At 45.7% G+C, this 13985-nt stretch overlaps 1 protein-coding gene across 3 annotated transcripts in view; it reads left to right on the top strand.

Moving 5' to 3' along the window:
- The first annotated feature begins 314 nt into the window (after positions 1 to 314).
- LOC112236148 (ras-related protein Rab-40B) overlaps positions 315 to 13985 on the top strand; it is a 62846-nt gene continuing 49175 nt past the window's right edge. The window contains exons 1-2 of one of the 3 annotated variants that reach the window (XM_042306295.1): positions 315 to 556; positions 877 to 1113. In XM_042306295.1, the coding sequence (XP_042162229.1) occupies positions 972 to 1113 (142 nt within the window). In that variant the 5' untranslated portion in view covers positions 315 to 556; positions 877 to 971. Of the gene's footprint in view, positions 1114 to 13985 lie in introns of all 3 variants that reach the window. The other 2 variants (XM_042306294.1, XM_024404727.2) reach the window with 2 other exon arrangements.

The raw sequence follows: 13985 nt of genomic DNA, 5'->3' as shown, positions 1-13985 counted from the left end.
TTTTACAGCGAGACTGGCTGTCCGATTGTTGTCTGAATATAAGAATGTCCGTAAATCCGTGGAACTGTTCTGCGCTAGGCTACGTCAGAAATCGTGCCCAGCCAAAACACAACAAACCAAGCCACGCTGTCCACTGCCAAACCAGTGGCTGCTGCGGGCGCCCACAAATACTGACCCGGAATCAGTTCAAGCAGCCGTCATCGGTCATCCTATCCCTTCCTACAGGGTTAAAATCCCTAACACTGATCTCTCATCAGGGCTAGCGTTGACTCCAGCTCAGACCGAACAAGGCTTTGGCAAGCAGCGGTAGTCACACCCCTCTCTTGTATCAAATGGGTATTTAGGGTTTTTGACTGACGTTTGCAGCGACTACTACCGATTCAAGGCTGCCCTAGCAACCCGCTGGATGAGCCAACCAAAGCGGCGCAAGGCTTGACCCTCTGCGGCTACTGGAGACATGCCTGCTTGGAGAGAGGAAACGACAGACATCCGAGAGAGCTGCGGAACAGCGTGGCTGGCGACCCAAAAGCAGGACTATAAAAAAATGACACTTCTGGTACGTTAAAGGCACGGTAGCGTGAATGAAGCATTTATGGAAAGAAGATTTGAGCACAGGAACAGGTTCTGCGTGAGCTGCAAGCTTTGATGTTACAGTGGATTACACTGTAGATGTAGGCTCATTTTTAATACATTTTTAATTACATTGTGTTGTCACTTTCGGTGACCAAACTGACACTTGTAGCTTTCATTCAAGCTTCTATTTTGGACACTTTGTGAGTTACCAGATATTATTTTTGAATCGTAATATAAACAGTCGAAGAACACCACATTCAATTTGACTCTCTTCTTTGCTCCTTCGATTCGTGCGTCACACAGCTCAAATCTCGAGTTGGAGGAGAAACGGAAGAAGTGATCGACCAGTCGTGTACACGGTGTTCCATGATGGAACATAATCATTCTTCACCGTGAGGATGAACCACAGAACAAGCCCCGCCAAGGCTTACGATTTTCTGCTCAAGTTTCTCCTGGTCGGGGACAGCGATGTGGGAAAGGGTGAGATACTTGCGAGCCTCGAGGACGGAGCCAGCGAGTCTCCATATGGCTACAACATGGGTGAGTGTCCAGTTTACAACAGTGTAAATACAAAGAAACAAACAATACATTTTTATTTCAAACATTTTATTTATAGAAAAGGTTTAATTAACATTACTTCTACGCCGTGCTTCTACATCTGCTTTGCTTGCTGTTTGTGGTTTTAGGCTGGGTTTCTGTACAGCACTTTGTGACATCAGCTGATGTAAGAAGGGCTTTATAAATACATTTGATTGATTTGATTTTATGATCACCACGAATCGAAATATTTAAAGGAAAATATATTGATTGCGCAACACAAACCAGTGATCACACGCAGTCCATTTTATGCACAACTCGTTATGGCTGGTACAGTACATGTCATCTGAGCCCAAAAAAGCGCAGTGGTCGTCATTCCTTAGCTAGCCAGTGCACATTCTTTAAGTTAAATGCGGTTATATTTGTGATTAGTGGACTATAAGACCATGGCTGGGCATGTCATCTTGGACGTCTGCGAGTCAGTGTGTCCCAAATGGTGCACTACTTCTGTGGTGCACTATTATAGTCCACTACTTCTGACTAGGGCCCATATTACTCTGGTCAAAAGTAGTGCCCTATTTAGGGAATATGGTGCCATTTCGGACCAGAGTATGGATGATCATCACGGAAGGACAAGACATATTATGGCCTTTGATGATGTCACCCACCAGTGTCAGAGCTTGACAGTCTTCTAGGGGGGAAAAACAATAGATGTTTTATTACTGGAGATATTACTGGAGATATTGACTGACTTGTTGCACTCTGTCATAAGAGGTTGACTGTAATATTACAGTCATCTGTCAGAGAACTGGTTCCCCCCCCCCATCTCTCTCTCTCTCTCTCTCTCTCTCTCTGTCCCCATCTCTCTCTCTACCCCAATCTCTCTCTCTCTCTCTCTCCCCCCTCTGTCCCCATCTCTCTCTCTCTCTGTCCCCATCTCTCTCTCTCTCTCTCTGTCCCCATCTCTCTCTCTCTCTGTGTCCCCATCTCTCTCTCTCTCTCTCTCTCTCCCTCTCTGTCCCCATCTCTCTCTCTCTCTCTCTCTCTCTCTCTCTCTGTCCCCATCTCTCTCTCTCTCTCTCTCTCTCTCTCCCCCATCTCTCTCTCTCTCTCTCTCTCCCCATCTCTCTCTCTCTCTCTCTCTCTCTCTCTCTCTCTCTCTCTCTCTCCCCCCCATCTCTCTCTCTCTCCCCATCTCTCTCTCTCTCTCTCTCTCCCTCTCTCTCTCTCTCTCTCTCTCTCTCTCCCATCTCTCTCTCTCTCTCTCTCCCCATCTCTCTCTCTCTCTCTCTCCCCATCTCTCTCTCTCTCTCTCTCTCCCCCCATCTCTCTCTCTCTCCCCATCTCTCTTGCTCTCTCGATCTCTCTAATATCCCTTATCCGCGTCCCTAAATAAGAAATCCACACGATAACAATGTAACGCATGTGCCATAGTGTACCTTGTACTTGAACATAAAAGGAGTGTAATGAAATCTTGGCCATATAATGTCTCACCACCCATTGATTTTCACAATGCATAACTTGAGTGTGCTACCCTAAAGGTGGTAGGTAGATGTTGATTTCGGGCATGTCTGAGCTTGTTTCTTCAACCGTGGGAAAAGTCTCTCCAGTGTTGGTCGAAGGCAGCTCAGACATCAGACAGCTATTCAGGAAAAGCCCACAGCAATGCTTTCCAATAAGTCAATACCTCCAGTACTGCCCGAGCCACAGTTTTTCCACAGCAATCATCATACACACTGCAAGAAGAATGCTGAGGGGAAACAGAAGAGCTACAGCAGGGCATGATACAATAATTAGGTTGTGAGCATAAATGCATATTTCTGTTCTCTGTAAGTAAAAAAACAAAACAATAAAGTGCATCTTGTGTTTGTGTATATAATACAGACTTGCTCATCCTGGATATACAGATAGCTGACTCTGCCCAGGATTTTGTTGACATGTTAATGAGGTATATGAGAGCAGAGTGTACCTCAGGGACTGACTCTAATAGTTCCAGGCCTGGGGGGAGAGTACCTCAGGGACTGACTCTTCTAGTTCCAGGCCTGGGGGGAGAGTACCTCAGGGACTGATTCTTCTAGTTCCAGGCCTGGGGAGAGAGTACCTCAGGGACTGATTCTTCTAGTTCCAGGCCTGAGGAGAGAGTACCTCAGGGACTGACGCTTCTAGTTCCAGGCCTGGGGAGAGAGTACCTCAGGGACTGACTCTTCTAGTTCCAGGCCTGGGGAGAGAGTACCTCAGGGACTGATGCTTCTAGTTCCATGCCTGGGGAGAGAGTACCTCAGGGACTGACTCTTTCTAGTTCCATGCCTGGGGAGAGAGTGACCATGCCTGGGGAGGGACTGACTGACTTCTAGTTCCATGCCTGGGGAGAGAGTACCTCAGGGACTGATGTTCCATGCCTTCTAGTTCCATGCCTGGGGAGAGAGTACCTCAGGGACTGGGACTGACTTTCTAGTTCCATGCCTGGGGAGAGAGTACCTCAGGGACTGACTCTTCTAGTTCCATGCCTGGGGAGAGAGTACCTCAGGGACTGATGCTTCTAGTTCCATGCCTGGGGAGAGAGTACCTCAGGGACTGATGCTTCTAGTTCCATGCCTGGGGAGAGAGTACCTCAGGGACTGACTCTTCTAGTTCCATGCCTGGGGAGAGAGTACCTCAGGGACTGACTCTTCTAGTTCCATGCCTGGGGAGAGAGTACCTCAGGGACTGACTCTTCTAGTTCCATGCCTGGGGAGAGAATACCTCAGGGACTGACTCTTCTAGTTCCATGCCTGGGGAGAGATTACCTCATGGACTGACTCTTCTAGTTCCAGGCCTGGGGAGGGATTACCTCAGGGACTGACTCTTCTAGTTCCATGCCTGGGGAGAGAGTACCTCAGGAAGAAGTCTGTCAGATTTCCAGTCATTCCAATTAATTTCATAGGCCTAACCCTTGATCTAAAAGTATAGGACTTGGAAATATAGATGAGCCAAATTGTTTTACCGGAGCATAACCCAAAAACTATGGACTTATTAGCTTACTCTGTTGTTTATGACTTTGTTGTCATGGAGGACTGATTGGGCTTATTGCTTCCAGTTGAAAAGGAAATGCTGCTCTCATGGAATGGAATCCTTTTCGTTTCAGCACTACTGAAATGTGCTATTTGCATGTTAAAATGTATGCCATATGCTGCATGTGCTATAGACCTAATGTTTACGTTTTTGTTCGGGACACTTTTTGATAACTCGATAGTTTGCAGCTTTTTAAAGTCTTATCAGAAGTGTACGAGTTTTAGCATGTGTCTGTAAGGCCTATCAATATTTCTGTGGAATCAGCACAAATTCGATTGAGCAATAAAAGCCCCACCTTAAAATAAACTTGTTTTTGACAGTACGGAGCACTATACCACAGTGGAGATTAGAAGGGAGCAGCTACCTCAAACTTGTATTCCGTAGGCTGGGATCCGCACGATGCAGCTGTTGCAAGAGCGCATTTTTCGCAGGTTGACGTTTCTTGGCATGAGTCTCGTCCTGGAGCCAGAACTGAGCGGTTTCCACTAGATGGGAAAGCTACAAAGTCAAAATTGTCTGTATTGTAAAAATGTATGAAAACAAAAATGATATTTTTGGTCTTAATTTAAGGTAACGGTTAGGCATTATGGTTAGCAGTGTGGTTAGGTTTAAAATTCGGTTTTATGACTTTGTGGCTGTGCCAGCTAGTGACCACCCACTGGGCACACCACGTCATTTCAACATGGATCATATTTGGTTGAGACGTTGATCAATGAGATTACAACCTATATTCACCCACACAAAAAGACAGCCAAACGTTAGTTGAATTACCAAAGTGTTAGCACTATGTGTTCAACCATATAAAAGCATGACCAAATTCCAATTAAAAAACAATGTCAGAATTTTGGTTTAATTTTGCACGCCCAATTTTTCAGTTTTTGATTTGTTAAAAAAGTTTGAAATATCCAATAAATGTCGTTCCACTTCATGATTGTGTCCCACTTGTTGTTGATTCTTCACAAAAAAATACAGTTTTATATCTTTATGTTTGAAGCCTGAAATGTGGCAAAAGGTCGCAAAGTTCAAGGGGGCCGAATACTTTCGCAAGGCACTGTATATATATGTGTGTGTGTGTGTGTGTTAAAGAATGACTAAATTAAAAACTTTATTTTATTTATATATATATATATATATAATGTGTGTACCAGTCAAATGTTTAGACACACAAACTCATTCAAGGTTTTTCTTTATTTTTACTGTTTTCTACACCTCGAGCTCAACCTCAACAAGACAGAGCTGCTCTTCCTGCCGGAAAAGGCCTGCCCACTCCAAGACCTCTCCACCACGGTTAACAACTCCACAGTGTCTCCCTGCCAGAGTGCAAAGAACCTTGGCGTGACCCTGGACAACACCCTGTCATTCTCTGCAAACATCCAAAGCAGTGACTCTCTCCTGCAGGTTCATGCACTACAACGTCCGTAGTGTACAATCCTACCTCACACATTAAGTGGCACATCCTAATCCAGGCACTTGTCATCTCCCGTCTGGACTACTGCAACTCACTGTTGGCTGGGCTCCCAGCTCCCTGCTTGTTCCATCCTCTGCACATTCCACTGGCTTCCAGTCAAAGCTCGCATCCACTACCAGACCATGGGACTTGCCCACAGGGCAGCAAGATGTACTACCCCTCCCTACCTTCAGCCTAAGATTGAGACTTGTCCCGAAGCCACTCCTGCATTGTCTTGGCTGTGTGCTTAGGGTTGTTGCCCTGTTGGAAGGTGAACCTTCGCCCCAGTCTGAGGTCTGTAGGTTTTCATCAAGGATCTCTCTGTACTTTGGTCCGTTCATCTTTTTCTCAACCCTGACTAGTCTCCCACTCCCTGCCGCTGAACAACATCCCCACAACATGATGCTGCCACCACCATGCTTCACCGTAGGGATGGTGCCACCACCGTGCTTCACCGTAGGGATGATGCCACCACCATGCTTCACTAGTCCCTCAGTCCCTGCCGCTGAACAACATCCCCACAACATGATGCTGCTACCACCATGCTTCACTAGTCCCTCAGTCCCTGCCACTGAACAACATCCCCACAACATGATGCTGCTACCACCGTGCTTCACCGTAGGGATGGTGCCACCACCATGCTTCACTAGTCCCTCAGTCCCTGCCGCTGAACAACATCCCCACAACATGATGCTGCTACCACCGTGCTTCACCGTAGGGATGATGCCAGGTTATCTCCAGACATGACGCTTGGTTTCATCAGACCGGATAATATTTATTCTCATGGTCTGAGAGTCTTTTTAGGTGGCTTTTGGCAAACTCCAAGCAGGATGTCATGTGCCTTTTACTGAGGAGTGGCTTCCGTCTGGCCACTCTACCATAAAGCCTGATTGGTGGAGTGCTGCAGAGATGGTTGTCCACCTGGAAGGTTCTTCCATCGCCACAGAGGAACTCTAGAGCTCTAGTCATAGTGACCATCGGGTTCTTGGTCATCTCCCTGACCAAGGCCCTTCTCCCAAGATTGCTCAGTTTGGCTGGGCGTCCAGCTCCAGGAAGAATCTTGGTAGTTCCAAATTCTTCCATTTTAGAATGATGGAGGCCACTGTTCTTGGGGACCTTCAATGCTGCAGAATTTTTTTGGTACCCTTTGCCAGATCTGTGCTCGACACAATCCTGTCTCGGAGCTCTACATACAATTCCTTTGACCTTATGGCTTGGTTTTTGCTATGACATGCACTGTCAACTGGGGAAGCTTTCATAGACAGTTGTGTGCCTTTCCAAATCATGTCCAATCAATTGAATTTACCATAGAGGGACTCCAATCAAATTGTAGAAACATCTCAAGGATGATCAATGGAAACAGGATGCACCTGAGCTCAATTTCAGGTCTCATAGCAAAGGTTCTGAATACTTATGTAAATGAGGTATTTCTGTTTTTAATACATTTGGTATTTCTAAAAACCTGTTTTCACTTTGTCATTATGGGGTATTGTGTGTGTGTGTGTGTGTGTGTCGCTGAGGAATATTATTTGGTTTATCCATTTTAAAATAAGGCTGTAATATAACAACATTTGGAAAAAGTCAAAGGGTCTTAATACTTTCCGAAGGCACAACACGACCAAAAGTATGTGGACACCAGCTTTTCGAACATCTCATTCCAAAGTTGGTCCCCCCTTTGCCGCTATAACAGCCTTCACTTTTCTGGGAAGGCTGTTCACTAGATGTTGGAACATTGCTGCAGGGACTTGCTTCCATTCAGCCACAACAGCATTAGTGAGGTCGGGCACTGATGTTCAGCGTTTAGGCCTGGCTCGCAGTCGGCGTTCCAATTCATTCCAAAGGTGTTTGATGGGGTTGAAGTCAGGGCTCTGTGCAGCCCAGTCAAGTTCTTCCACACCGATCTCTACAAACAATTTCTTTATGGACCTCGCTTCGTGCACGAGGGAATTATCATGATGAAACCGGAAAGAGCCTTCCCCAAACAGTTGCCACAAAGTTTGAATCACAGAATCGGCTAGAATGTCATCGTATGTTGTAGCATAAAGATTTCCCTTCACTGGAACTAAGGGGCCCAGCAGGAACCATTAAACCAGACCCAGACCATTATTCCTCCTCTACCGAAATTTACTGTTGGCACAATGCATTGTGGCAGGTAGCGTTCTCCTGGCATCCGCCAAACCCATACTCGTCGGTTGGACTGCCAGATGGTGAAGCGTGATTCATGAGTCCAGAGAACACGCTTCCACTGCTCCAGAGTCCAATGGCAGTGAGCTTTACACCACTCCAGTTGACGCTTGGCAGTGAGCATGGTGATCTTAGGCTTGTGTGCGGCTGCTCGGCCATGGAAACCCATTTCATGAAGCTACAGAGGAACAGTATTTGTGCGGACGTTGCTTCCAGAGGCAGTTTGGAACTCGGCAGTGAGCGTTGCAACTGATGACAGACGATTTTTACGCACTTCAGCACTTGGCGGTCACGTTCTGTGAGCTTGTGTGGCCTACCACTTTGCGACTGAGCCGTTGTTGCTCCTAGACGTTTCCACTTCACAAAAAAGGCACTTACAGTTGACCGGGGCAGCTCTAGCAGGGAAGAAATTTGACACTGACTTGTTGGAAAGGTGGCATCCTATGATGGTGCCACGTTGAATATCACTGAGCTCATCAGTAAGGCCATTCTACTGCCAATGTTTGTCTACGGAGGTTGCATGGCTCTGTGCTCGATTTTTATACACCTGTTGGCAACAGGTGTGGCTGAAATAGCCGAATCCTTAATTTAAAAGTAATCCTAGAAGTAATCATCTAGTTGTTAAAAAGTATCTGTAATCTGATTTACAATATTTTTTTCTGGTACTTTTTTTTGTAATCCGTTACCTGTAATCTGTTACTTCCCAACCCTGCTCATGGGAGAGCACAGGAAAGAGCAGACCTCTCTGGTAACCTCTTTGTTCTCTTTCGGGTCTGGCTGCTACACAGTCTTCTATTACAACTGATCTATTAGATATTGTGGGAAACCACTAGGTACGTTTATGATTTGGTAGCTTTGAGAGAGGAGTAGAGACAGAGGGACAGGGACAGAGATAATAGGACATGAGAGGAATAGAGACAGAGGGACAGAGATGAATAGAGACAGGGACAGAGATGAATAGAGACAGGGACAGAGATAATAGGGCGAGAGAGGAATAGAGACAGAGGGACAGAGATAATAGGGTAGAGAGGAATAGAGACAGAGGGATGGGGAGATGATGGGAGAGTCCGTTGTCACTACTACTAATTTGCTGGGAATATTCTAGAAGCTTGTAAAGCCTCCATGATGTCTATTAACAGTACTGTCTGGTTTAGAGTTCACAACCCACTGTGACTATTTAAACCTGCCCAAACCAGAAAACGTGGACAGGTGGCAGCATTCGCGCAAAACTGAAAGCAAGAACCACCGCATTAACCATGTCAAAGTGACTGGGAATAAGGACGAATACAAACAGTGTAGTTATTCCCTCCGTAAGGCAGTTAAACAGGAAAACGGTCAGTATAGAGACAAAGTGGAGTCGCAATTCAACGGCTCAAACACGAGACGTATGTGGCAGGGTCTACAGACAATCACGGGCTACGAAGGGAAAACCAATCACGTCTCGGATACCGACGTCTTGCTTCTGGACAAGCACCTTCTTCACCCACTTCGAGGATAACACAGTGCCACCGACGTGGCCTGCTACAAGGACTGTGGCCTCTCCTTCTCCATGGCCGACGTGGCCTGCTACAAGGACTGTGGCCTCTCCTTCTCCATGGCCGACGTGGCCTGCTACAAGGACTGTGGCCTCTCCTTCTCCATGGCCGACGTGGCCTGCTACAAGGACTGTGGCCTCTCCTTCTCCATGGCCGACGTGAGTAAGACATTTTAAGACTGTTAACCCTCACAAGGCTGCCAGCCCAGACGGCATCCCTAGCCGTGTCCTCAGAGCTTGCACAGACCACCTGGCTGGAGTGTTTATGGACATATTCAATCTCTCCCTATCTCAGTCTGCTGTCTCCACATGCTTCAAGATGTCAACTATTGTTCCTGTACCCAAGAAAGAAAAGGTAACTGAACTAAATGACTATCGCCCCGTAGCACTCACTTCTGTCATCATGAAGTGCTTTGAGAGGCTGGTTAAGGATCATATTATCTCTACCTTACCCAACACCCTAGACACACTTCAATTTGCTTACCGCCCCAATAGATCCACAGACGATGCCATCGCACTGCCCACTGCACACTGCACACTGCCCTATCCCATCTTGGCAAGAGGAATACCTAATGTAAGATTGCTGTTCATTAACTATAGCTCAGCATTCAACGCCCAGAGGGTGGTGGTGTCTGCCCAATGTATCACCGGAGGCAAACTACCTGCCCTCCAGGACACCTACAGCACTCGATGTCGCAGGAAGACCAAAAAAATCATCAAGGACATCAACCACCTGAGCGAGGTCAGTACAGGTGCATCAAAGCTGGGACCGAGAAGCTGTTTTTCAGTCTCTATCTCAAGGCCATCAGACTGTTAAATAGCCATCACTAGCCAGCTTCCACCCAGTTACGCAACCCTGCACCTTAGAGGCTGCTGCCCTATATACATAGACTTGGAATCACTGGTTTCTTTAATAATGTTTACATACTGCTTTACTCATCTCATATGTGTAGACTGTTTTCTATTCTACTGTATTTAAGTCAATGCCACCCCCGACAGTGGGTCTAATATTTATATAGTTATTCATTTCATTCTTCTAGATTTGTGTGTATTGTTGTGAATTCTTAGATATTACTGTACTGTTGGTGCTACAGTAGGAACACAAGCATTTTGCTACACCTGCAATTACATCTGCTAAATATGGGTATGTGACCAATACAATTTGATTTGATTTCCAGACAGCCTTCCCCATTCCCCTGGTTGGGGAGCTTTTCCAGGGTGAAACGAGTCTGTCATAGCCTGCCCTAAACAGAGAGGGTATACATCCTGAGTCTGTCATAGCCTGCCCTAAACAGAGAGGGTATACATCCTGAGTCTGTCTTAGCCTGCCCTAAACAGAGAGGATTTACATCCTAACTGAGTCTGTCATAGCCTGCCCTAAACAGAGAGGATTTGCATCCTAACTGAGTCTGTCATAGCCTGCCCTAAACAGAGAGGATTTGCATCCTAACTGAGTCTGTCATAGCCTGCCCTAAACAGAGAGGATTTACATCCTAACTGAGTCTGTCATAGCCTGCCCTAAACAGAGAGGGTATACATCCTGAGTCTGTCATAGCCTGCCCTAAACAGAGAGGATTTACATCCTGAGTCTGTCATAGCCTGCCCTAAACAGAGAGGGTATACATCCTGAGTCTGTCATAGCCTGCCCTAAACAGAGAGGGTATACATCCTAACTGAGTCTGTCATAGCCTGCCCTAAACAGAGAGGATTTACATCCTAACTGAGTCTGTCATAGCCTGCCCTAAACAGAGAGGATTTACATCCTAACTGAGTCTGTCATAGCCTGACCTAAACAGAGAGGATTTACATCCTAACTGAGTCTGTCATAGCCTGCCCTAAACAGAGAGGATTTACATCCTAACTGAGTCTGTCATAGCCTGCCCTAAACAGAGAGGATTTACATCCTAACTGAGTCTGTCATAGCCTGACCTAAACAGAGAGGATTTACATCCTAACTGAGTCTGTCATAGCCTGCCCTAAACAGAGAGGATTTACATCCTAACTGAGTCTGTCATAGCCTGCCCTAAACAGAGAGGATTTACATCCTAACTGAGTCTGTCATAGCCTGACCTAAACAGAGAGGATTTGCATCCTAACTGAGTCTGTCATAGCCTGCCCTAAACAGAGAGGATTTACATCCTAACTGAGTCTGTCATAGCCTGCCCTAAACAGAGAGGATTTACATCCTGAGTCTGTCATAGCCTGCCCTAAACAGAGAGGATTTACATCCTGAGTCTGTCATAGCCTGCCCTAAACAGAGAGGATTTACATCCTAACTGAGTCTGTCATAGCCTGCCCTAAACAGAGAGGATTTACATCCTAACTGAGTCTGTCATAGCCTGCCCTAAACAGAGAGGATTTACATCCTGAGTCTGTCATAGCCTGCCCTAAACAGAGAGGGTATACATCCTGAGTCTGTCTTAGCCTGCCCTAAACAGAGAGGATTTACATCCTAACTGAGTCTGTCATAGCCTGCCCTAAACAGAGAGGATTTACATCCTGAGTCTGTCATAGCCTGCCCTAAACAGAGAGGGTATACATCCTGAGTCTGTCATAGCCTGCCCTAAACAGAGAGGGTATACATCCTGAGTCTGTCATAGCCTGCCCTAAACAGAGAGGATTTACATCCTGAGTCTGTCATAGCCTGCCCTAAACAGAGAGGGTATACATCCTGAGTCTGTCATAGCCTGCCCTAAACAGAGAGGGTATACATCCTGAGTCTGTCATAGCCTGCCCTAAACAGAGAGGTTACATCCTGAGTCTGTCATAGCCTGCCCTAAACAGAGAGGGTATACATCCTGAGTCTGTCATAGCCTGCCCTAAACAGAGAGGATTTACATCCTGAGTCTGTCATAGCCTGCCCTAAACAGAGAGGGTATACATCCTAACTGAGTCTGTCATAGCCTGCCCTAAACAGAGAGGATTTACATCCTAACTGAGTCTGTCATAGCCTGACCTAAACAGAGAGGGTATACATCCTGAGTCTGTCATAGCCTGCCCTAAACAGAGAGGGTATACATCCTGAGTCTGTCATAGCCTGCCCTAAACAGAGAGGGTATACATCCTATCTCAGGACTTTACAGAGGGTCATAAAGTTTTAAAGAATATTCATATTTTTTTTACAAACCCAAGAGCTCGTTGCGTTCATTACATTACGAATTCCATTCTGTGAGCGGTGAGGCAGACAGGCTACCAACACACAGTGGATCAGGAAACTGTCCATTATGTAAGAACAACAACCTGGTAGATGGAGAAAGTGTTTTACAGTGAGTGTGTCCCAAATGGCAGGGCTCTGGCCAAAAGTAGTGCACTGTGTTCTTGTTTTTCGTCAATATTGTGTTTGTTTTTTCTGCTCTGCAAAATTCAGAATGTGTCACTCTATTAAGACACCTCCTGAGGGAGACTACCCAACATGCAATGCTAAGCACTTGGGAGATTCAGGGAAAGTGTTATGGGGTATAAATGTAAAACATCATCATCATCAACAACAGTGTTTGTTTTTATTTTCTTTAACAGCTGTTTGTTTGACTGATTCCTAGAGGGAGCTGTATAAAAGGCAGTTAGTGGGAATCCCAAATGGGACCCTATTTCCTATGAGTCTTGTTCAAAAGTAGTGCACCATATAGTGGATAGGGATCTATTTGGGACGCAAACATGGTTTTCCTCAGAGGATCTTAGTTAGCTGCTAATTACCTCATTTTCTCTCTTTAGTGTTTCTTTCCTAATGTTCTCATTACAACAACACCAACCGTTGTCATCTGGAGGGAGTCGAAGGTCAGTGTGAAGTCATTCCTGTATTCCCGTGTGTGTGTGTGTGTGTGTCCCCGCACATGCGTGTGTTTATACTCCGATTTGTTATTCCTTTATTAAAAATCATTTATAAAAACACTGCGACATTGTGTTGTGCTTCTGAAAACAGAAATATTTGACAGGTTTTCCTGATTATACTATAATCAGAGTAGTGGCAGTTATCAACTTAATCTTCTGGAGAATCCAATAAGGGGACACATAGCAAGCTCCCTCGGAAGAATTTAAATTACATTTTGGTATACCTATTACCTGAGGTATACCAATTAAGAGACAAATTAATGTTTTCCAAACTTATTTTGAGGTTTGTCTCTACATTGCTACTTTAAGATGAAGTTCTGTCTGACTTTTGCTGCTTGAATGACGTGTTGGTTTCTACATTAAAAGCATGGACAAAATCCACACGCTGAAGAATGTGTGGGAATTCTCCGGGTGTTCTCTTGCACTACCAGTGAAATCTGTTGTATGTTTTTGTACACTACAATTTTTCCTGGTCGTATTGACATGGTTTGTTGAGTGTGGCCCTGCTCGGTTTTTGCTCGTATCACAGGATATGATGCATCTGATGTGTGTTTTATATAGGAGCCACAGTTTCCTCCACCTCTCGGCTGGTTTGGCTTGTTTTAAACACCATGGAACAGAGGCTGTGTGTTCCCCACATGGCACCCTATTCCATATATAGTGCACTATTTTCTACCGGAGCACTATGGGCCCTGGTCAAACGTAGTGCACTGTCTAGGGAATAGGGCGCCATTTGGGATGCAGGCAGTGTTTCCCCCTTCAGCGCTCTGGCCAATCATTTCTGTTGCCGTTAGGCTACTAAATGTGGAATCCAACAGGATCCAACGTTCA

Source organism: Oncorhynchus tshawytscha, linkage group LG25, assembly GCF_018296145.1.
Source record: "Oncorhynchus tshawytscha isolate Ot180627B linkage group LG25, Otsh_v2.0, whole genome shotgun sequence".
In the NCBI taxonomy this organism is placed as follows: domain Eukaryota; kingdom Metazoa; phylum Chordata; class Actinopteri; order Salmoniformes; family Salmonidae; genus Oncorhynchus; species Oncorhynchus tshawytscha.
The sequence above is the reverse complement of the archived record's forward strand: the minus strand, read 5'-3'. Positions and strand labels throughout refer to the sequence as shown.